Raw genomic sequence first — 24030 nt, 5'->3', positions numbered from 1 at the left:
AGTCCCTCTGAGTTGGAACTTGGTTAGAATCAGGGGTGAGCTGTGGAGTCCTGAGACTGCCCGTGCTCTGCTGCCCGAGAACAGGGTGTGATGTTTAGCACTGGTGTGGCCTGGGGTTCCAGAGATACTGTGGGGTATCTCTTCTTGCCTGAACTGTCTAATAATAGAAGATAATCCCTGCTGTCCTTCCTGCAGCCCATGACAGACCTGGACACAAAGATCCAAGAAAAGGCCATGAAGGTGGACATGGACATCTGCCGCCGAATCGATATCACGGCCAAGCTGTGCGATGTCGCGCAGCAGCGCAACTCGGAAGACGTTTCCAAGATTTTCCAGGTGATTAGGCCCTGAATTTTCCATAGGGCAGGGCAGAGGGAGCAGGGCTGAGCAGTGTGGCCCAGGTCATTTGCCTTTTCTTGAACTCCCTCTCCATAGCCATATTTCCCCCGCTGTCTGTCAGGGTGGCTCTGCTGCAGGAGCTGCTGCAGCACCAGGAGCACAAAGTGCAGAGAGTTTAACAAAAAAGGAGTCCCAGGATGATCTTTAAGCTATGCTGTGAGTCTGATGTTAGTCTGTACTTAATGCAGGGAAAAAAAGCAGTGTTACAGAGTCTAGGTTTGTGTAATTCCTCCCTCCCATTTGTTCCCTTCACAAGTGACAGGTTTTAAGCTTGTGGAACTGTCATCTGAATGTTCTTATTTCTAGCTCGAGCTCTGTGGCCAGAAATAACATTTCTGTGATGGTGAGCTCTGGCTGCTCCAGTTGCTTTCCTTGGAGCTCCTTGGAGCTCCTTGGAGCTCGAAGGAAAGTCCTTTAATTTGCTCCAAAAGCGAGCAGTGACAGCTCTGCCTGGATCAAGGCTGTCACTCCCAGTGTCACAGCTGCAGTTTCAGCTCTGATTAACCCACCTTCCTTCTGCTTCCATCTCAATGTGTCTTACTCAGGCTTTCAGTAAATCTGATGCTTTTCTATGTGTAGTGATAGCACACTGTGTGCTAAGTGCTGTCCAGATACACTGTAAAAGATCCTTGTGGGCTCTTTTGTGAAGGTGCTGAAATGTTTGATGGTTTTTTCCCCCTGTGTTCCCCAAAAGACTCAAATCTCCTCAAAGGAGAACTATTTCTCTGGCAGGTTGAGCCACTGTATGGTGCCAGGGCCTCCTCCTTGTCTCTGAGGAGAATTGCTGAGTCTTTCTGCTCAGAGGTGACTGCAGAGCACACTCCTGGTCAGGCGTGCAGGGGTTAAAATGACCAGGAGAACGACACCTTGGAGAACAAGGCCAGCAAGGGATGGTTTGTGTGCCAAGAAGAGGGAAAACTGCTGTAGCTTGGGAGTGGATTGTGTGTTTGTGGTTCTGGCACCAGCTGGGAGCATCCTGTGTTCCCAACCCTCTGGGATCCTCTAGGATCTGGGAGCATCCTGTGTGTTCCCAGCCCTCTGGGATCCTCTGGGATAATTCTGTGTGTTCCCATCTCTGTGGGATCCTCTGGGATAATTCTGTGTGTTCCCATCTCTGTGGGATCCTCTGGGATAATTCTGTGTGTTCCCAGCCCTCTGGGATCCTCTGGGATAATTCTGTGTGTTCCCAGCCCTCTGGGATGCTCTGGGAGCATCCTGTGTGTTCCCTCTGTGCCCCTTGCAGGGCTGTCCCTTGAGTTCTCTGAACTTCATTTCTTGGGGGCTGTCCAGGCTTTTCCGTGGCTCAGCCAACCCTTCTTGTGTGCTGAGGATCCTCAATCTGCTCCTGGGGGTGGGAAATTTATTCCCTGGAATAAAGGCTCTCTGGAAGTTCCTCCCTGGAATAAAGGCTCTCTGGAAATTCCTCCCTGGAATAAAGGCTCTCTGGAAAGGTTTCCTGTCTGTTCCTTGCTGGGGTTCTGTGCTGGAGGCCACACCTGTGGTGGTGGCAGGAGAGGCAGAGTTCTGTCACTGCTCTCTGCTCGGGCACTGCTGCCCCTTCTGCTTTGCCCTGGCTCATCCCAGCCTTTCCCTGGCTCATCCCAGCCTCTGCATGGCCTCTGGCAGGTGCCAGGCCGGGCTCAGTGAGCACACGAACATCCCCAGAGCGCTGGCAGCCTGCAGCTCGCTTTGCTCTCCCCAGCTGCTTCCTGTGCCCCGTGCCCGCTGGAATCCCTGCATCCCGGGAGCTGCCACCCCCACTCAGCCCTAGCTCCTCTCCTCTCCTTGCACCCCCATTCCCCTCCCTGAGCCCTGCAGTCACTGCTGCTCTCTCCACCCCAGGTGGCTTCCAAGAAGAAGGAGCGGAAGCTGCCGTCGGACGAGGAGCTGTCGGAGCAGGACGCCGACAACGGGAGGTTCTCGGATGACGAGGTCAGCTGCTCCCTCAACATCACGGATGAGATGAAGAGGATGTTCAACCAGCTGTGAGTACCCCAGGAAAACTGCTCCTGACAGGCAGCCTGAGCCTGGAAGCTCTGAGCCAGCAGCGTGGCACAGGCCAGGAGGCTTTGGGGAAGTTCAAATAAAATTATCAGATTTCTGCTCCTCCCTCAAGTGGGAGGAATACATAGGATATAAAAAATACAAACTGATTTTGCTATTCTGGGTTGCTGCAAAAGAGGAAAAATGCAACAAAAAAAGAGTCAAAACCAGGAGTCTGTTCTGCATCTTGGGCTTAATATTTGATTTCTGGAGTTTGCTGCTGCTTGGCTGGATAGAATTTGAACTGAAAACTCAGCTTGGGGTGGATAGAAACCTCTCAAGTTTTTTGGGATGTTTTTCAGTTGGGCTGCAGGCAAATGGGAGGGGTGGATCTCTCTGAAGATCGGTGGACAATAATTTCTAGATGTCAGGAACGTTGGTGTTGTCAGCTGTTGCTGCAAAGTTCAGTCTCCCACATTTGAATAACTGGAGTTTATTTTGCCTAAAGCTTTACCCCTAAACTAAATCATTTTGCCTAAAGCTTCACCCCAAACCAAAACTTTACCCCAAACCACATTCCTCCCACAAAGGAAGTTTGTAGCAGCCCAGGAGGGACTCTCAGCACGTGGTGCTGCTCTGAGCAATTCAGGGAGGTGGCTGGAGGTGTGCCTTGTGTCCCCTTCTCCCATCAGGGCCAGGATGGGGGTGGCCACAGCCTGGTGAGGCTTTTTGGGCTCTCTGCTGTTCTCTTTTGGCAGAGAAGAGCCCTGAGCAGCCCCGTGGGTGTGTCCCCAGGGGGATGGGGGGTGTCCCCTGCCAGCTCTGCAGTGACAGCAGAGCAGAACTCCCAGGGCTTCCCACCCAGGGCAGGACAGGGTTTGTGGGGGGAGCACACGACGGGTGGTCTGAGCACCACCAGCTCCTCCTCTGCTGTCAGACACTGCCAGGAGTTCTGTTTCAGGGCAGCATTTTCTCCTTTCTGCCTGAATCCCCTGTGTGGGAGGGATGGTTTTTGCCAAAGCTGTGATGATTCCCCTTGTTAGGGCTCCTTTCAGATGTCTTTAGGCCCTCCATAATAATCAGTGTAATAAATAGAGATTTTTGACTTCTCCACTGCTAAACTCAGTGTGACAGCAGGCAGTGTGTGTGGAATTTTTAAAAAAGCAAAAAGTTAAATGTACCTGCTAGGTTGGTCATGCATCTAGGTTTTAATTTTGTTCCCACACCTGCCCTGTGATACCCAGTTGGTTTTGATCCTGCCAATGAAATTCTTATCTCCTGGTCCTATTACCCATGGCACAAAGTGCTACAGGAACCTTGTTCTACCAAGCTGGGGTGAAAGTGCTGGTGGCTCATTGGGCATGGGCCTGGGGTCTTTGTGAAGCAGGAAATAATAGCTTAGAAATAGATTGAGGAGCTGATATCATTAACAGAACAAAACGACTTGCTTTTTAGCTGTAATGAACTTAAATTTTAAGAATTAAGTAGCACAAAATCAGAGCTGCAGTGGATTTTGTGTGAGGTCAGCTCAGGAGCCTTTGTGCTTTCTGACCAGGACAGATCTTGGAAAAAGAAAACAGTTTGAAGAAGTGGATTTGCAAAAGGCACAGTCATGAGTGTCCAAGTGTTTAAAATGATATTTTTACAGAGCTGCTGATCCAGACAAACTTCCTGTCCCTTGCCAAGCTCTGCAGCCTCCCGGGGCAGCATGGGGCTCCTTCCTGGGATGTTATCAGCTCAGAGGAAGTGAGCTAAAGCCTTAAAAATGCATCAGCCTGGAATCCAGGCTGCTCAGGGAGAAATTCCAGTTCTTTGTCAGGGCTCCTTAACCACGATGAGGAGCAGCTACTGCTCTGTGCTCTGTGCTCTGCAACTTTCCTTTATTGCACAAGGTTAGAGCAGATAACTGTGTCAAAGGCCACTCCTGCCCTGTGCTCTGCCCTCACTGGCTGCAGCAGTGTCTGTGCTGCTCTGCACATCTCAGGGGCTCAGCCTTTTCATCCTTGTTCCTTGCAGCCCCTGTTCCTTGCAGCCCCTGTTCCTCCCAGCCCTGGTGTGTTCCAAGGCTGCAGGGGAGCCCTTGGCTGAGCTCCCCTGTGAAACCCGCGTGGGTTCTGAGCCCTGTGCCATCCCCCGAGCTGTGTTTGAGCTCCTTTCCTTTGGAGGAAAGAACAGCTCCAAACATTTCTGTGGTTTTGTAAACAGGGGAAGCTACTGTGCAGCTCCATCTGGAGGGCAGAGCCAGGCCTTGTGCTCCAGCAGCAGCTCCAACAAGGATCTTTTATTCTGCCGTGGGGTGGCAGGGAGCCCAGCAGAGAGGGGCCTGGCCTGGGCACAGGCTGTTGCTAAAAGCTGTGAGGATTTCCAGCCGCTACGTTGTCCCCCATTCAGCTCTCATAGCCCATTTTTCTAGACAATTAATTAAAGGGCTGAGGGAGTGGGGCTGGAGTGCTTTGGCTAATGCCTGTTTGCTCTCTCAGCCGTGAGACGTTTGATTTCGATGACGACTGTGACAGTTTAACGTGGGAGGAGAACGAGGAAACGCTGCTGCTGTGGGAGGACTTCACCAACTGCAACCCCTCCATTGACCTCCAAGGAGAGGTGAGTTCATTCCTGTTATTTTCTCCAACTCTTCTCTGCAGAAACTCTCCCTCAGCTGCTCCTTTACAGCCATTTGACCCTGTGGGTGTTGGACTGGTGATCTAGTTTGCCACACAGACTGACTTTGATTTTAAAATCCTCTTAGTGCTTTCCCTCTGTGGTTGATTTGCAGTCTGTGCAATCACTTTATTGGCCAAACTTTACTTCCTTGGCTCCTTCAGACTGAGTATTTAAAATACTGAGTGAGAGGTGAAGGATCCAAGGTGTCTGTTCCAGGAGCATCAGGGAATTTCTCACCCTTCAGAGCTTTCTCTAAAGCTCTGAGCTGAGAGGAGGGAGGTTTAGAATTGATTTTAGGAAAAAATCCTTCCCTGTGAGGGTGGGGAGGCCCCGACACAGAGCAGCTGTGGCTGCTCCATCCCTGGAAGTGTCCAAGGCCAGGCTGGATGGGCTTGGGAGCAGCCTGAGACAGTGGAAGGTGTCCCTGCCCATGGCAGGGGGTAGAATTAGGTGAACTTTAATTCCAGACTGGTTCTTGCAGCCCAAACCAGTCTGGGATTCTGTGATCTTCCACAGCACCTCACTTTCTCTGTGAGTCATCATTCACACTTTGTTATGATAACATGTGGAGTGCAGGGCAGGGGTTGCACAGTTGTTCCTGTGGGGAGCTGAGCAACCTTGGTGTGCTGGGGAGGTGTTGAAGGGTGTAAATCCCATTCCAGACAAAGAACCTGTGGCTGCAGGACCACAAAAAGCCCCAGGGATCCTCTGGACCCGTGAATCTTGGGCTTCCCTCTGCCCAGTCAGTGGGGATCTGCTGGCAGTGGTGGATAATGAACAGCTTCCTTTTAATCCTAAAATCCCAGGGAAAGGCAGCTAATCCAGCCACTCCAGAGCCTTGTAAACCAGCCTGGAGAGGGCTGGGAATGGGCTAGGAATGCCAGGCAATGGCTGGGAGTGGCAGGGAACATTCTGGGAATATCTGGGAATGGATGGAAATGGGCTGGGAGTGGCAGGCAATGGGGCTGGGACTGGCTGGGAGTGGGCTGGGAATGATGGAATTTCTGGGAATAGCCTGGGAATGGCAGGGAACAGCCTGGGAATGATGGAATGGCTGGGAATGGCCGTGTTACTGCATCCTGAGCAGCACAGGCTGGGAGGTGGGAGATGATCCCGCTGCCTCCCAGCCAGGGAAGATGCTGAGGCAGCAGCCTGGGGGATGTCTGGCTGCCAGGGCGTGTTCCTGTTCCACCTCTCCATTCCTGGATCATCCATCCGGAGCTCAGGGAGCCTCTGGGGATTACTGGGAACTGCTGGGGCTGCAGAAACCGCGGGGAGCTGGAGCACAGAGCAGCAGGGGGATAACGGGGACAGAGAGTGGCACAGGGATAACAGGGGCACAGAGTGGCACAGGGATAACAGGAGCAGGAGAGTGGCAGCGATAACAGGAGAGGGAGAGTGGCAGGGTGATAACGAGGAGCCTCGTGCAGGAATTAATGACAGCTGATTTGCATACGCCGGGCGTGCCTGGCTAAGCACAGCAATAGCGCCGAGCCCAGGCCCCGCGCGGGGAAACTCTAAAGATTTTAAGAAGCTTAAATCCTTCTAAATGAAAATTATACAAGGAAAGGGTAGATTTGGCTTGTAGATGGAGGTTCAGAATAAAGACTGCTCCGGCTGTGCCTGCTCTTTAACATGTGCTTTACATGCCTGAATCTTCCTTCCGTGGGTTTTATTCCTTTCAAGTTCTTACACGCTGCCCTCGCCACCTTCTTTCATGACCTTCCTCCTTAAAGCTCTTCTGCATATAAAAGGATCAGCGGGATGATTCTTGTAACTCCAGGCTGGGTAGCCTGGTGTGGGTACCAGGAATGAGCCCTGTAAATCTGCCACAGATGTGGCCAGAGCATGGAAACCCCATTAACACTATTGGTGCAGCTGTGTTAAATTGAGGATAATTTTTTAATGGAAAACAGAGGTGGCTGAAGGCTTGAAAGAGAGAACAGTGACAGCACCAAGCAGCTCTGTGGGCTGCACCAAGCAGCTCTGTGTGTTTGGGAGCCCAGACTGTGCTGTCAGTCCAAAGGGGGAGCTTTTCTGTGGGACAGCATTTGTTCCTGCTTTATCCAGCAGTGCAGGAATTCCAGTGGGAATCCGTGTGTGCACTGGAGAGTGATGATCTGTAACTGGAAAATGAGAATTCCAGTGCAAAGCTGGGAGTAGCAGCATGGTCAGTGCAAGGAAAATGAAAAGTTTCATGGCTGGAGAGCAATTTCAGTCTGTCCAAGTGTGTTCAGGCTGTGAAAGGCTCAGGACAATCCAGGAGGTTGGTGCTTTGGAATGCAGCAGGTGCATGGGTTTAATTGCTGGAGCCTTGATCAGACCTCGCCTTTGTGTGTCCAGAGCTGTGGTCGTGGCACAGAAATGTGTTTTCCTGGTATTCCAGATTGAGGAAGAATAGTCCTGGCCCGTGAAAAAATGTCTTCAAAAAATCAGTGCATGAAGGAACACAATAACCTGCATTTCCAGGGAGGTTAAATAAAATCTTCAGTTCTCTCCTGAATTCCTTTATTTCCTTGCTGATTTTTTGTGTCCTCCTCTCCCCTGCAGGAAGAAAACCTGGGAAACTTGATCCACGAGACAGAGTCTTTCTTCAAAACGAGAGACAAGGAATACCAGGAGACAATAGGGCAGATAGAGGTGAGGAAGGGGAGTTGTTCCTGGTGGATGGACACAGCACAGCGCTGTGCTCTGGGGTGTCCCAGAGGGAAGCAGGAATGTCCATATATCCAACAATGCAAAGGCATTTCCCTCTGGCGTGCCCTGGGGATTTTTCTAAATGCCATTCTCTGGGCTATTATTGCTCCATACTTCAGCACTGAGCATAAATCTGAGGCTGGTGAAGAGAGAACCTGCTGAACAAAGGGAATAAAACACACTATTTGTCTTTTCCCCCCTTTGTTCTGCATGTCCACCCTCACCCTGGGAAATGCTTCCCAGGACACGGCCTCACAGGCTGCCAGAAACAGCAGCTGGAGCTTCTCAAAATCTCTGTCCTGCCTGGAGCTGCTTTCATTAATGACTGCCTGTTGACAAACAAGGTGCCAAGAGCAGGAAAAGCCCTCCAGGGCTGTTCAGAACCAGTGTGAAGCTCTGATTGCCCTTCCTGGGCTCGTGGATGCATTGGCAGTCAGGAGCAGTGAGCTGAAATGTGCACTGTGGGGTGTTTGGGTGGGCTCTGGGCAGCTGAGGCAGTGTGAAGGTGCAGGAAAAGTGGCATTGCTCCTCCCCTGAAGCTGATTCTTTGTCCTTCAGCTGGAACTGGCCACAGCCAAGAGCGACATGAACCGGCACCTGCACGAGTACATGGAGATGTGCAGCATGAAACGGGGCCTGGACGTGCAGATGGAAACCTGCAGGAGGCTCATCAAGGGCTCAGCTGACAGGTAAGGGCTCCTCTGCTGCCCCTGCAGCTCCTTCCTGCTGCAGTTCTGCATGCTGGGAATTTCAGACTTTCTGTGCTGCCAGGCACTGACCCCCAGGAGAGCACTGCATTGACCTGAGGCTGTGGAGAAGGCTTCCAAAATTGATTTATAGCACTGGGATTATGGGTGTGGAGTTGATTAGAAATGTGTAATATCACAGAGTGGAAAACTTAGAGTTTGGGGTTTTAGAATATAGTAATAAATATGGAGCAAGATGGAGGTTTTAGGGCAGAGGCTGCTCCTTCTTCTTTACCTTCTTCACCTTCTTTTTCACCTTCTTTTTCCTTCTTCTCCATGGGTTTGGGTGATATTTTGTAACTGGACAGAAAAGTCCACATTGCGGACTTCGAGTGATTTGTTATTGGGTTAAAAGTGAAATTAATTTAGGTGTCGTTTCTTAATTGGATAGCCTTAAAAGACCTTGTAGCAAAAGATTGTTGGCCATTTAGTGCCTTGTTAATGAAGAAGTGCAGAACTCACTGATGTGAGACTGTAACACTGATAAGAAACAATAAACACCTGAGTCTGACCCAAACTATCAGCTCGAGTGCCTTCCATCCTGACCTCAACAGAGGCAGAAAAAGAAGCTGAAAAGCAGCACATTGCCTCCTGGGTCTGGTGCTGCACAGGGCACCTGGAACACAGGCTAGACACTGTTACAGGAACAAAGTAGGGATTTATTAAAAGGCCTTCAAAGATACACCTTGGGCAGTGCAAGAGCCTGGCCGAGGCTACACCCAAGATGGACCATGGGGAATCAGTTTTCACACTTTTGTAAATTTAGCCCCTTTGTATATTGTGGGTTAATTGTCCAATTACAGCTTCAGGTAATGAAGTCACATTCTCTCAGTTTGCTTCTCCCCAGTTTGCTTTTGTTTACACGTTTTGGGCCTGAAGCTGCAATAGTTTCCCTTGGTTCTGGGGCTGGAAAAGGATTGTTTTGTCTGACTAAACTGGGAGGAGAACTTGCTAACGCTCTGTATGAAGTTCAGAGTTACACACCAATGCAGCACAGAATCTGAGAAATATGAAAGCTAAAACTTAAGGCATCAGTTCCTGTCAGCTTGGGCTAAAGGCAACACTGTCACTTGATGGCCTTGTCCTTTGGAGAATCTTGTGTCCCAGATCAGCCCTGAAAGGGGGTCTGCAGCAGAGAGTGGGGTCCTGTACCTTGGAACAGCCCCAAGGGTTCAGGAGCTGCTCCTAAACACAGGGAGCTCCAGCTCAGCTGGACTTCCAGTCTTTAACATCTCAGATTTAGAACTCTTAAAACCCCAAATTAATCTCAACTCTGGACTTACATGAACAACTTGTTTTTTAATCTTCTCATGTGTTAAGAACCTTACACTATGAGGGATTTCTCTTATCTCTTGCTCAACCCCAGTAGAACAAGATGATAAACTTTCAATTTTCAGGGCTCTGGGTATTAGGGATGCTGAGAGTCTTTGCTCTCCATTTCCCCATCAGTAAACCTGGGACAGCCTCTGTGTTTGAGCAGGGGATGGCTGGGGTGGCACCTTGATTTTTCTACTGATATTTACTGTTTAACCAAAAGTTTAATGTTATTAAAGGGGTTTTTTAATAGCTTGGGGGAATGCCAATGTTTAATGTTAATAAAGAGGTTTTTAAGTAGTACTGGGAAGGGAAAGTGACTGTTTTCTTGTAAGACTTTTTTTTGCTTCCTTCAGTCATGGATATTTAACTTTTGGGCTGCACCTTTCCCTGTGTTTCCCTGCAGGAATTCTCCATCCCCCAGCTCCGTAGCCAGCAGTGACTCAGGAAACACAGATGAAATTCAGGATGATTTGGACAGAGAGACGGACGTGGAGCCCATGGTCAGCTGATAGCAAGTGGGAGCATTCCAGTCAAGGGCAAGATGGAGAGAGAAGATTCCAAACCAATTGCTGGGGGAAAGGTGAAAGACTTGAGAGCCCCTGCAGAGGGACTCTGAGGACTCACTCCTACACGCATCCCCTCCCAGCCAAGGATTGGTGCTGTACATTTCTATTGTTCTACAAACCATAAATGCAGAGTCCTGTAGGAAAACACGGTGTTTTAATTGTGCCTTTGCCCCAAGCTGAGCCACTTTGAGCTCCAGTGGAATATTAATAGCAGGTGTTTTTATAAAATATATTATTTAAAAAAATAAAAAACAACCAAAGCTGGTGGCAGCAGAGGATGGTGCTGCAGAGGCTCTGGGTACTTCAATAAGCTGCTGGTTTTACTGAGCTGCTGCACTGATTGGCAAAAGCAACATTGGCAAAAAGAGCAGCAAAACCAAGACAATTGTGGTGCAATTACCAATGTGTGGCACAAGAAAAAAAAGAATTGCCTCCAAATTGAACGGCAAATGTTTAAAAACAACAGTGGGTTTGGAGACAGCTCGCAGGGTGAAGCAGTTCTACAAAATTCAGAGGGTTTTCTTCATCCCACCTTTTGGGGTGAGGGAGCCTTTGGGAAGGTTTCTTCTGGACTCCAGGACCTGGAGGAGCAGGACTCAGCTCGGTGGCAAAGCAGGGGGGCACAGGAGGGGTCACTGGGGGGGGACTATCACTGAGTAACTACTATGCAAAAACAAAAAAAAAGCTCGCCTTATTTATATGGAATGTTTGGTCCCTGCTGGGCTACAGTTATCCCTTGGGAAAAGGAAAGCTAAACCCACATTTGCACACTTAGATGTCTGTAGAGCTTTTTTTGAGGTGGAATGTTGTATCACAATGCCTTTGTTTCCAGTGGTTGGGTTAGGAGGGGAGTCAGCCCTGGTTTGTGTCTTTTTTCAGGGCTTTTTTTTTTTTTTTTTAGTGTTTGCAGATTTTTCTTTGCAGACAGAGAGAGAATTCCATTTTATGCTGCCTCCATGATGTGTAGAGTGGGGTAGGTGAAGCATCAGGATAAACTGACCTAGGTGTAGGCTGGAGACAGGACTTTGGGAGAGCTCCAGACCACTCTTCTTGGGGAAAACCGAGCACTGGGAAATGCTGTAATCCTTTTTAGGGCATAGTAAACTGAATCCCAAAGTGCTGCTGCCCTGGAACTGGGGAGGAACAGCCATGTGCTTTCTCTGTGAGAAAGTGGCAAGACCTTGGCTTTGCCCATCTTTCTGTATTTTTACCCAGGAGAAGCAGCATCAAAGTCGGATCATACGGTGGTGGCTGAGGAAACTCCAGCCCCACCGAGCTCTTCGTGGTTAGAATGGGAATTGTAGCACCTCAGGCAGGTAAAAACAGGGTATAAACCTCAGCCAATAACTTTTTGTTTGTTTTTAAACCAAGATTGAGAGCGTAGTTGATACTGCCCAAAGCCAGCTGTGGGGTTAAGCAGTGGTTGGAACTCAGAGTAAATACCAAATGTGTTGGTTTTGCCTGCCAGGAAGTGCTGTGCAGGAGCAGTGCTAGGGCTGGACAGGGAAAATCCTGATTTCTGTACCCTCTTGGTGTTATGGAAAGGCAAAGTGGCCAATCCTGTGAGCTTCCTGAGTGGTGTTCCCAAGCCTCTGGATCTCTGGAGTTGCACTGCAAGCAAGCAGCCAGTGCAGATCCTGCTGCTCCGTTCCCTAGAGAGCACAGTCTCTTGGAAAATGGCTCATTCCTGGCTGGGAGCTCCTCAGTCTGGCATGGCCACGGAGAGGGGCAGGGCCTCGGGGGGCTCCTGGTGGAACTGTGGGCACAGGAATGTTTCCCCTCCTGTGCTGCTGCCTGGCTGTCAGCTCCATCTCCTGCCTGGACACAGCAGCTTTGAGGCCACGTGGGTCACAGGAGCTCCCTGCCTTTCTCACGCTGGGGAGGAGGGAGCAGGCTGATCCATCAGCATCCACAGCCTGCAGGGCACCAGCCACAGCTGATGGCTTCTGTCCAAGCCCCTGGATCCAAGGATGTTCCTGTGGTGTCCTTACTGATGGCAATACTCAGTGCAGAGTAGGTGACAACTCCTTGGGTGCTGGGGTGAGGGGCTTTCCAAAGCCTGGTCTGTCCTGTAAATAACTTTTCTCTGGAAGAGAAACCTCATTCCAAAGTGCTCATTCCTGTTATTTCTTAGGTGGCCAAAGTGGTAAATGTGATGTTCACTAGGGCTGCAAGCTAGGGGGTGGGTGGGTGGGGATTTGGGGTATTTTTTGGGCTGGGACTGCATGTTTGAAATCTGCAATTTGAAGGGTTTTGAAGGGTTTTGAACTTCAGCTGCTCCCAAGGAGCCTCTCCTGAGGCTGAGGAAGCGTCTGCCAAGTCTGGATGTCTGTGATGCTTCAGTGGCTGGGGCAGGCATTGCTCAGCACAGTGAATCAGCTCCTGGAGCCTGCCCCGGCTCCCTTCCTGGCTCCCTTCCTGCCGGAAACGCTCCCGGATCGATCCTGCCCCTGGCTCTGCCCACCCGGGAACGCTCCCGGATCCTGCCCCTGGCTCTGCCCACCCGGGAACGCTCCTGGATCCTGCCCCTGGCTCTGCCCACCCGGGAACGCTCCCGGATCCTGCCCCTGGCTCTGCCCACCCGGGAACGCTCCCGGATCCTGCCCCTGGCTCTGCCCACCCGGGAACGCTCCCGGATCCTGCCCCTGGCTCTGCCCACCCGGGAACGCTCCCGGATCCTGCCCCTGGCTGTCCCATCCCGGATCCTGCCCCTGGCTCTCCTCACCCAGGAACGCTCCCGGATCCTGCCCCTGGCTCTGCCCACCGGGAACGCTCCCGGAGCCTGCCCCTGGCTGTCCCATCCCGGAGCCTGCCCCTGGCTCTCTCACCCAGGAACGCTCCCGGCTCCTGCCCTGGCTCTCCCCTCACCCCGGAGCACTCCCGGCTCCTGCCCTGGCTCTCCTCACCCCGGAGCACTCCCGGAGCCTGCCCCTGGCTGTCCCATCCCGGAGCCTGCCCCCGGCTCTCCTCACCCCGAAATGCTCCTGACACCACGGCCCCAGCAGCTGTCGGGGTTGTGCTGTCCTTCCACTCTGGGTTTGTAATTTTTTATTGAAACTGAGTGTCCCGGTAGGAAAAAGGCTGAGTGTTCCCAAACCCAGGAGCTGTTGTGCTGAGGGCAGGGAGTTCCCACAGCTGGAATTGGGTGTGGGGTGGGTAGGAGCACCCACAGTGGGTGCTGAGGGAATTCCCACAGCAGGAATTGGGTGTGGGGTGGGCAGAGCCCCTGCAGTGGGGTGGGTGAGAGGGATGTGGGTGTAGTAGAGGGTGTAGAACTCACGTGCACGGTGGTGATGTGTAGGACAGTAGAGGTTCCCATGGGTGTCGGTGTCTTTCTTGTAACCACATGTAATCCATTTTTAAAGAAGAAAAGATGTTTTCATACTCGGGGTCGGGGTTTATTTTCATTTAGGCTGGGCCAGCCTTTTGGGGGCAGCTGGGGTTGGTCCTTGGGGGTTTTCCTGGAGGTCGTTGGTTCCAAGTCCAGCCGTGCTGCTGCTCCTGCTCCGTGTGTGTGGCACCACTCCAGAAACAGATCAAAGCTTGCCAGAGAAAAAAGAGAAAAAAAGGAATTTACTTGTAAAAATGCTGGAAATGATTTTGATGACCTCTTTCTTTTTTCCTTTGTAAAGCTGTAAATACTTTATTTTTGTTTTCTATTCTTAATGCGGTGTCATATTGACACTTTTTTAGATTTACAGTCAGAAAATCCTCCTCATCGTTTCTCATTTTTTAAAAGGGGATTTCAAGGAAGCAAATTTTTTTGCTCGCTAGCAGTGTAATAATAGATGAAATTCCTAAACTGGGTTTGTACAAAAATGTTTTCAGTAAACAAGTGGCAGTTTGTGGATGCATGTTGTTCAAAAATGTCCAAAGAATAATGTGGTACAAATGTTTTAAAGAATAATGTGGTACAAACGTTTTTTTCAGACTTAGTGATGATCATCTTAGTTCACACAAGGGAAAAAGCAAAATTCTTTAAAAAGAAAAAAAAAAAGTTTAGGGGGGAATGTAATGAAACTCATCTAAGCTAAATGTGTAATCTATTTATAAAATCACAGTATATATTCTATTTTTATCAGAGGTTTTTAAAGTGCAAACAGATTTCTGTTGGCAGATGCAATCATTCCCTTGTAAATTCTCTTCTGCTCTGATGGGACCCCCAAATTCTCTGATGGTTCCAAGAGTCAACGTGGAAATAACCGGGACAGGTTTGGCTGTGGAGCACTCACAGCCTCCATGGGAGGCTGCAGCTTCAGCATCTCTTCTCCCTCTGCAGAGTGGGTGCTGTGATTTTATTCCCTTCCCTGTGATTTTATTCCCTTCCCCTGACTGGGAGGATGCTCCTGGAAGGGGTCAGGACCTCCCGGATCCCAGGAGCGTGGCAGGACAGGGGTTAAACTCTGCCTGGATAACAAAAAATTAAATACAAATTATATTTGTACCTGTAGAAATTGGGATTAACTCAACAAAACAAAACAGCAGATGGGAATCGTGCCTGAATATGCATCCAGAGCTGCTTCTAAAGTGAGATTATATTAATTTTCCTTTCCATGATCATTCCTGCCAGCAAAAACACGAGCTGGCTGTGGAAGGGCCGTGGGTGCTCCCAGAGCTGTTCCTGGTGTTTCCCTTGGCTCTGGGAACACGGGGAGGATGTTTGTCTTGGAAGAGCTGCAGAGCTGGGAGGTTTCACGTTCGAGTGCTTCATTTTAGAGCTGAGTGTTTAAGGAGTGATTTCTCCCTGCTAAATTAAGACATCCCAGTGCTTGCACGAGGCAGGGACACCCCAGTGAGGGTTTTCCACCCTTGCCTTCAGGACTTTTGGGATTTTTGTCCTTCTGCTCGGCTGCAGGGGAGCACACAGCTCGTAAAGCTCTTTGCCTTCGGGGTTGCCACCCAAACACTGGATTTTAAGCTTTTTAGTGGGATGTAATTTGTGTCCCTGTGAGTTTTAACCGAGAAACAAAATTACCAATGAGGCAGCAGGCGGGTCCTGGTGGGAATAACAGCCGAGGTGAGCTGGGAGCACTGCCTGCCAAATTCTCCGTGGGAATGGGATCCCAGCCCCTCTCCCTGCAGGGGGAACACTCAGGGCTTGGCCAGGCCCTTGGCAGAGCAGGGAGGAAACACTTGAGCCTTCCCTTCTGTCTGTTTTCATGTGAGTTCGGTGTCCTCAGACCCTTCTGCCTTTGCAGGAGCCTCTCAAAGCTTCTCTTTTGAAGGAGCAACAAGTTGTGTTTAAATGTGGGTATTTGATTGCAGAAATCACCATTCCCCCTAATCTGAGGCACTCCAACAGTGAAGCCCTTGGGAAGGGGGTTCTTGTTGGTCTGGCCAGCTCCCTTTTTTTGGAAATTAGGATGTTAAAGCTTAAAACAACCCTTGGGGTGGCTTCAAACCAGTGTCATCTCTGTGGCAGAACAGCCCAGACCATGGTGCCACAAACCCAGTGGAGCTGCCCAGACTGCCAGCCCTGAAACCCCAAATTTCTGTTTGATTGGAGAGGGTTTGAGGGTGGTCCAACCTCAGTCACTAAAACACACTCCTTTGTGTAACCTGGTTTCACCAAATAACTCACAATCCAGTCCCTAAAACACCTTCCTGTGGTTAAAGTAAATGTAGCAACCTTCTGCCAAAAAAGATAATTTATTATTTATCGTGTTCGAGTGGGGGGTATTGATGCCTCTTCCCTCCTGCTGTGTCACTTCTTGTCGGTTCCTCTTTAGGTCACTTAAGAGTTTCTTTTATCCCCACGACAACAAACTGCTGCTGGTGTGGGAACGCCCCTGGTTACCGTCCCCGTGTAAATACTGTGCTTTATATTCTGTATATTAGCTAATTTTAATGGAAAAGACTGGACTGATGATGCTGTTGGATGACCCCAGGTGGGGGGCTGGAATTCTGTGCTGGGAACCCGCAGCAGCTGGAATGGGACACCCCCAGTGGATTTGGGACCACGAAATGCTTCGAGAATCCAATCCACGAGGAGGAGCCCTGAGAACTCCCTCAGCCAGAGCCAGAACCACCCGCCCTCCTCTGAGCTCGGCGGATTTGCTCCATTTTCCTTTTTTTAGTGCCAAAACCGACCCCACCGTCCCCTCGCAGGTGTGCTGGCAGCTCTCCGTGTGCTGCTGCGGTGTGCAGCCCGTGTCCAGCCCGTCCGTCCTGCCCGGGCCGGGGCTCAGCCCGCGGTGCCCCATCAAACAGGTGCCAGTCGGTCTCTGGTGACGATGAAAACCACAAAAAACTATAAAATAAATACCAAACTCCTGGTTAAACGGCTCTGCGTGTTAATTCTTGGGGTGGAAAACGCCTCTAAAGCAGAAGGATTTGGGTCTGGGGAGGGAGGGACCACCCCCGTTTCTGAAAATCCGCTCAGCCCGGGTGATTTGGGGTCCTAAAAGAGCCCGAAATCCCCTCAAAATTAGGGTCCTTCAGCTGCTGCTCTTGAAACGTGACTCTCCTTGGAAATTAAAGTACCCCCTGCACACCTCAGCCTCCTCCTGGCCCTGTGCCCCAGCCTGGCCCCACCTTTGGGTTAAAATCACCCCTTCTTTGGTAATTCACAGTTCCCAAAGGGATTCTCAGCCGCTTTTCTCTTTTTCCCCGCCTCGGTCCTCTCTGGCGGCTCGGACCCGCCGGGCTCCGGGCGCAGTGCCAGCCGCTCCCTCTGCTCGGGTCGGTTTTGTTGTTGTTTTTCCCGAATTTCCCTTTTTTAAATGATTTTTGGCTCCTTCCCGCGCCCCGCCCCCTCCCACGTGCCGCGCGCGCCACCGCCCCCCGCTCCGGCCGCAACCATCACCGCGCGGGGGGGGACGCGCCGCTGGGGACACCCCACGGGCACCCCGCGGGCGGGGGGGGGACACGGCCCTCACCCTCACACACAGCGAGCGACAGGCGTGGGGCCGCTTCTCCAGATCGCTGCTCCCGGTGATTTATTAATTTATTAATTAATTGATGGTTGCGTCTCCTCCCCGCCCCCCCTCCCCCCGCGCGGCGGGTGGTGGCGGCCGCGGGCCGGGAGCGCGGCGGGGCCGGGATGTGGCGGCGGCTGCGGGCGCTGAGGGACTGCGGGTGAGTGCGGGCTCCGTCCCTTCCCCTTCCCCTTCCCTCTTTCCCGCACCGTCCCCACGTGTGGGGCGGACTCGGGCTCCGCTCGATCCCGCTCCTGCCATCCCCGGGAACCGTCCCGCTGCCAGCCGCAGGCACTGCCAGCCCTCAGTTCCCCTTGTTCTCCCCTCTTTCCTCCTTTTTCTGCCCTTGTTTCCCTCGTTTTTCCCTTTGTTTTCTCCTTTCCCACCTGTTTTTACCCGTTTTCCACAGTTTACCCCTTGTTTTCCCTTTTACCCTTGTTTTTACCTCTTCTCTGCTGCTTCCTCTTGGTTTTCCTCCTTTATCCCTTTGCTTTCCCCCTTTTTTCCCTTGTCGTCTCCTTTTCTCCCTGTTTTCTTTTTTTCTCCCCCTTTCCTCTTCCTTTTTCCCTTTTCCCCTTCATTTTTCTCCCATTTTCCCTTCGTTTTCCCCTTTTCCCTTCGTTTCCCCCCCTTTCTTCTCGTTCCCCCCCTTTCCTTCTCGTTTCTCCTCCTTTTTCTCCCATTCCCCCGTTTTTCGGGCATTATCGCTGAGCTGCACGTGGGGCTGGGCACTGCCAAGGTCCGGCTGACCCCGGGCAGTTCGGTGCCCGTCCGGCTTCTGCCCCTGGACTTTGCCAGGCGCCGGCGGAGCGCTGCGGTGTTGGGGCAGCCCGGCTCGATCGTTCCTAAAAATCGATCCTGTGCCTCGTTCCTTAAAAATCCATCCTGTGCCTCCTTCCTTAAAAATCTATCCTGTGGCTCCTTCCTTAAAAATGCCTGTCCCAGCGCTTTTTGCTGAGCGAGAGAAGGGGTGGTGGGCTGGGGGCAAGCGCCGGGCTCGGCTCCCTTCTCTGGCATCCCCATCCAGCGGGAGGGATGGAGCAGGGGCTGGTTAGGGGGGGCAGTCCGGGAGCGAGGTGTCCCCAGGGATCGAGGTGTCCCTGCCACTGAGGTGTCCCCAGGGATAGAAGTGTCCTTGGGACCGAGGTGTCCCCAGAGATTGAGGTGTTCCCGGGATCGAGGTGTCCCCGGGGCTGAGCTGTCCCCCGATGCTGGGGAAGGAGGGCACGGCAGAATTCCAGCGTTCCTGTCCTGCCCTGCCGCAGGCGGAGATGGCAGCACCGCCCGGCCATCCAGGTGACCAACGAGCCCATCCTGGAGTTCAAGCCGGGGAGCCCCGAGCGAGCGGCACTCCAGAAGGTACCAGTGCCAGGATTTGGGGATTCTGGGGCTGGGAGGGGCTCGGGCTGTGCTGCAGGTGCTGCAGGGCAGCCCCAGGCTCTCCCTGGTGTGACAACCCCATCCTGCCCAGCTCCTGCTCCTTCCCTGTGGGCAGCCCATGCCCGGAGCCTGTTCCCAGTTCCCTCAGCCCGTGGGAAGGGGGATGGAGGGCAGCTGGAGCGGGTGGGAGCTGCTCCCACCGCGTTCTCCTCTCTGCCAGGCCCTCGCTGACCTGAAGGGCAAGACCGAGGAGATCCCGTGTGTCATCGGGGGGGAGGAGGTGTGGACCCCCACGGTGAGGTACCAGCTCTCGGTGAGTCAGGGGGGTCTCATTAAATGGGGGAGAATGGAGCAGGGGGATCCCTGCAGGAGGATCCTGGGACTGGTTCCTACAGAGCCTCTTCTTCTCTTCCCAGCCCTTTAACCATGCACACAAGGTGGCCAAGTACTGCTATGCCAACAAGGTGAGTGCACCTCTCTGTCCCCCCTCTTCCTGGCTGTTTTTTTTTGGGGAAACAGCAGCACTTGGCCTTGGCTTAGCAAGTGAAATGAATTTTGTGAGCAGGGAGGCTCCAGGAGCCTTTCCAAGCCCCAGGGATCCTGGAACAAACCCACCAGGAGCTGCAGACTCGGGGTTGTGATGGCACCAGTGGTCTGTGCCTGGGGTGGGTGACCCCTCACTTTTCCTGGTGACCTGGTGGTGGAGAGGAACCTGGAGAGGCTCCTCCTTGCTGCCTTTTCCCCTTTGCCTCCACAGGAGCTCATTAACAAAGCCATTAACGCTGCCCTGGCAGCGAGGAAGGAATGGGACCTGAAGCCTGTGCAGGACCGGGCCCAGATCTTCCTGAAGGCGGCTGACATGCTGAGTGGCCCGCGGCGAGCAGAAGTGCTGGCCAAGACCATGGTCGGGCAGGTAGGGGTCTTTGAACAGCCAGGTGTGTGCTGAGGAAGGCAGGAGCCTCCCCTGAAATGGAAAATGTAAATCCTCCCTCTGAATTGTTATAATTTTGAAATTACAAGGCTCTCAGGCAAAGATGTGGGAGCAGGAATAACAGTTCTTTACTAGAAAAACTGAAAAAAACCCAAAAACCAAATGTACTAGTACAAAAAAACCCCAAAACAATAAAACCAAAAAAACTATTGACAGATTCAGAATAGGCCCTGACCCCCTGTGGGTCAGGTGGTGGCAGCAGTCCCATCCCATGGTGGCTCAGCCCTCCTGCAGTGCCAGGTGTGGTACCGGTGGAGCAGGGATCCTGGAGGGAGGATTGGTTGTGGAAGAGATAAAGAAAACTGACCAATGAACAGAATATCCTGAACATCCCTCAGACCTCCTGTGGATGGGAGAGGGAGCTGGGAATGCTCCCAGCTCATCCCTGTGTCTTGGGTTGGAAATGGAGGTGTGTATTCTGTTCCTATCTGTGGAGCAGTTCTCTGCTGTTAACTGGGCAGTTATCTGTGGGGTTTTGCCTCACCCCTAACAGATTGGAATAGAATACACACCCCCATTTCCAGCCTAAGACAGGGGTGCTGGAGAAGCTGGGCTGAGCAGGAGGAGCAGGGCAGGAGGGGCTGCCAGGGTGGTTTTTGGCCGTGGGAATGGCTGGAGGTGCTCTGTGAGGGGATCCAGGCTGATCCTCACTCCTTGCTGCTCCTGGGAACAGGATCAGCGTGAGGCTGTGAAGGAGGCCCCATCCTTGGGAACCGAGCTCGGGAGGGGCACCCACAGCCAGCACTGCACCACTGCTGCACCCCCCCATGCACCACTGCTGCATCCCCCATGCACCACTGCTGCACCCCCATGCACCACTGCCACATTCCTCCATGCACCACTGCCTCATCCCCCCATGCACCACTGCTGCATGCCCCCATGCACCACTGCCTCATTCCCCCATGCATCACGGCTGCATCCCCCCCCATGCACCACTGCCGCATCCCCCCTTCCCTCTCCCTGCAGGGCAAGACCGTGATCCAGGCGGAGATCGACGCCGCTGCCGAGCTCATCGACTTCTTCCGCTTCAACGCCAAGTACGCGCTGGAGCTGGAGCAGAGCCAGCCCCTGAGCGTGGACATCAGCACCAACTCCATGGTCTACCGGGGGCTGGAGGTGAGCTGGGCCCCGTGCCCCACGTGGGTCACGCTGGGGGACAGGAGGCTCCCATGCTCCCTTGTCCCTGTGCCTCCGCAGGGCTTCGTGGCCGCCGTGTCCCCCTTCAACTTCACGGCCATCGGCGGCAACCTGGCGGGGGCTCCGGCGCTGATGGTGAGTCCTGGGGGACAGGGGAGGGCAGGGGACAAGGGCACAGGGCAGGGTCACAGGACAGGAGGACAGGACAGGGTGGTAGGACAGGGGCAGGGTCACAGGAGAGGAAGACAGGACAGGGCAGGGGGACAGGGACAGGACAGGGGATGGGACAGGGGGACAGAGCAAGGGGCAGGACAGGGGGGCAGGGGGACAGGACAGGGGGACAGGACATGAGGACATGGGGGCAGGGCACAGAGACAGGATGGGGGCAGGGGGATGGGACAGGGGGACAGGGCATAGGGACATGGGGACAGGACAGTCCAAGGAAAGGTTGGTAGAGGGATCCCAGCCCTCAGGTTCAGCTGGGTTGGGGTGGGCAAGGAGGGAGCTGAGCCCCCCTGGGGCTGTTCCACAGACACACCTGGGGCCTGTTGGACCCCTTGACCCAATCAGCATTTAGGCTTTAATTAAAACACCCCAGTGTCTGGATTTCCAGTGTGATGGGGGAAGTGCTGGAAAAGCACAAACTGCCCAGACCTGCCCTTCTGGGGTTTTTGTTCTGAAGCAAGGTGTCTTTTCCTTCCCAGGCTGGGTTTGGGATCTGGGAATTAACACAGCAGGGGTTTGATTTCCTACCTGGGCTCAGGGTGCTGTCGGGACATGAAAGTGTAACCAGTTTGTAGCTGCTCAAATTCCTCTGGGATGACACTTTCTGGGTGCAGTGGGTGTGTTAGGAAGGCAAGGGCAGGCCGTGGCTCTGCCATTTAGCACCAAACTGGCAGACAAGAGAGCCCAGAAGGTCTGAAAAAATAAAATTTGAAAAAGGTATTGGTAAAAAACATTTCTGCACATTCTCATTTGTGTCCCAGCCCATGGAGCACAGGAGCTCCTGCCTCTGCAGGGTGGATTTTGGGGAGAGACTGTAATAACCTGGTGAATTTGGGCCAGGAATAATTAATTGATTGTTGTACTGGGAAAGGAGAAAAACCAAGAAATTGTCTTCAGCTCTTTGCTAATTAGGCTCCAATTTTCCTGCTGGCCCCAAAGAGGCTGGGGAGCTTTTAATTTGGGAATGTCACATTTAAGGCCATATTTGAGTGAAGCATTTGAACCTGTCACTAGGGCAGGAATGGGGGGAGACAAGGAGAGGGTGAAGCCACCATGGAGCTGGGAAGATTTGTGAGGAGAGAGGTCCCCCGGATCTGAGGGACACCCTTGGCTTTGGGGGATGTGGGTGAGCTCATCCCAGAGCAGGTGAGCCCTGCTGGGACGGGACAAACCCCTGCTGGCAGCTCTGAGTGACAGCTGGGGACATCCCTGCTCGGTGTGGCTGTGAATTCCCCCCGGGATGCTGCAGGGGGATGGGATCCCTGCCCTGGACTGGGAGCAGAAGGCAGCAGGACATCAGCAGGTGCCTTGGAAAGCTCAGCAGCAGGGGGCACCTGGAATTAAAGTTAGGAGAAAACACTGCTTAATAGGGGAAACTTAATTAGAGCCCCAGTGAAAACGCTGCTCAATAGGGGAATGTTAATTAGAGCCCCAGAGTTTCTGTCACCACGGGGGTTAGACCCTGCAGAGGTGCATGCAGTCAGTCCTGGGAATGGGATTTCCTCGGGATCAGAGCAGGCCAGGCTGCTGGGATCGCTGTGTCCAGCCTGGCCTGGATTTCCCAGCTGCCTGCAGCTTCTGCAGGGTTCTGTCAGCGTTTGGAGTGCAGGGATTGGAGGGGCCCAGGGAGGAGCTGTGCCCAGGGGGAGCTTTTCCTGCACAACAAATCCCTGGAAAGCAGGAGACAGGAGTCCAAAACTCCATGCCAGGGCTGTGACCCCGTGCAGGGGAGGCCGAGCCGTGTGACAGGGACACGGGGCGGTCACAGGGAGCCGTGGGGCCCAGGGGTGGGGTGGCACAGGGCCAAGGGGGTGTCACCAGTGCAGTTCTCCAGTCCCTCGTGCTGTTTGTGCCTGGTTAATCCAGCTGGAGGTTTGGTTTCACTGCCCTGCTGGCCCTGCCCAGGGCTGGTGGCAGTGCTGGTGACATCGGGAGCACATTCCTGTGTCCTGGGGCAGGAACCAGGGCCGTGCTTCCAGCTCCTCTGGGGGAAGGCAGAGCTCAGCCCTGGAAGGGAAGGTGGGGAAGGCTGGCACAGCCACCTGGTGAGAGAAAAGGGGGGGATTTGTGCCCTCAGCTGAGCAGGGCACACCCAGTCCTGCCTTCACCTGGGTGAAGGTGCTGCTGCCTTTTTCCCAACCTGGAAATGAAACTCGGGATAATTTTAGTAAGGAGGCAATACAAGAGCAGATCTTTGTTTGAAGGCCTTCAGGGGCAGTTATGGAAGGATGTCCACAAAAGCCCACCCCCACACGGATGAGGACATTTTTATAGGTTTTAGGAAATCGGCATAATTATTAAAAAGCACCAATTGGGAGGACAAGTGGTGATGCAGTCCCCCCTGGTCTGGAGTCCCCCCTCAGCACTGGCTGTGCTCTGTCCATGAAATATCCCAAAGAGTTGTTCTCACCTTTGGTTCCCAGGAAGATCCAAGACAGCACTGGGGCCTTTACCCCCTGGGGCTTGGAGCGCTGGAATTTTTTTCTTTCTTGCTCAGGAAAGGCCATGGCAAAGTGCTGGGAAGTGTAGTCACTAATACAACAGAGCTGCACATACGTGTGTGGAGAATATATGGAATAACAGGGAACACAGAAAAGAAATAAAGGCTGCGTGTCCCTGCGAGCTGCCACCGCTCTGGGACAATGTTCCAGGAATTCAGACATGGCTGCTGAGGTGTTCTCTGCCCCCAGGGGAACGTGGTGCTGTGGAAGCCCAGCGACACGGCCCTGCTCTCCAGCTACGCCGTCTACAAGATCCTGCTGGAGGCGGGGCTGCCCCCCAACGTGGTGCAGTTCGTGCCCTCGGACGGCCCCGAGTTTGGGGACACTGTCACCAGCTCCGAGCACTTCTGTGGCCTCAACTTCACCGGCAGCGTGCCGTAGGCTGGGGACAGCGGGAGGGCAGGGAGGGGCTGGGGACAGGGGACAGGGGGAGGGCAGGGAGGGGCTGGGGACAGGGGACAGCGGGAGGGCAGGGAGGGGCTGTGCATTGGGGACGGGGGGAAGGCAGGG

General features: G+C 53.0%; 2 protein-coding genes across 2 annotated transcripts in view; both read left to right on the top strand.

Moving 5' to 3' along the window:
* Positions 1-12536, top strand: part of IFFO2 (intermediate filament family orphan 2) — a 40808-nt gene extending 28272 nt beyond the window's left edge. The window contains exons 4-9 of the mRNA XM_041463466.1: positions 196-336; positions 2242-2384; positions 4863-4983; positions 7594-7683; positions 8299-8429; positions 10207-12536. Coding sequence (XP_041319400.1) covers positions 196-336; positions 2242-2384; positions 4863-4983; positions 7594-7683; positions 8299-8429; positions 10207-10312 — 732 coding nt within the window. The 3' untranslated portion in view covers positions 10313-12536. The remainder of the gene's footprint in view (positions 1-195; positions 337-2241; positions 2385-4862; positions 4984-7593; positions 7684-8298; positions 8430-10206) is intronic.
* Positions 12537-17369: 4833 nt separating this feature from the next.
* ALDH4A1 (aldehyde dehydrogenase 4 family member A1) overlaps positions 17370-24030 on the top strand; it is an 18186-nt gene continuing 11525 nt past the window's right edge. The window contains exons 1-8 of the mRNA XM_041463394.1: positions 17370-17446; positions 18552-18645; positions 18887-18979; positions 19083-19130; positions 19424-19579; positions 20624-20773; positions 20855-20929; positions 23710-23897. Coding sequence (XP_041319328.1) covers positions 17412-17446; positions 18552-18645; positions 18887-18979; positions 19083-19130; positions 19424-19579; positions 20624-20773; positions 20855-20929; positions 23710-23897 — 839 coding nt within the window. The 5' untranslated portion in view covers positions 17370-17411. The remainder of the gene's footprint in view (positions 17447-18551; positions 18646-18886; positions 18980-19082; positions 19131-19423; positions 19580-20623; positions 20774-20854; positions 20930-23709; positions 23898-24030) is intronic.

The sequence above is a fragment of the Pyrgilauda ruficollis genome, unplaced genomic scaffold (genome assembly GCF_017590135.1).
Source record: "Pyrgilauda ruficollis isolate IOZ18807 unplaced genomic scaffold, ASM1759013v1 scaffold165, whole genome shotgun sequence".
Taxonomy (NCBI): domain Eukaryota; kingdom Metazoa; phylum Chordata; class Aves; order Passeriformes; family Passeridae; genus Pyrgilauda; species Pyrgilauda ruficollis.
This window is presented reverse-complemented; position numbering and strand designations above follow the sequence as displayed.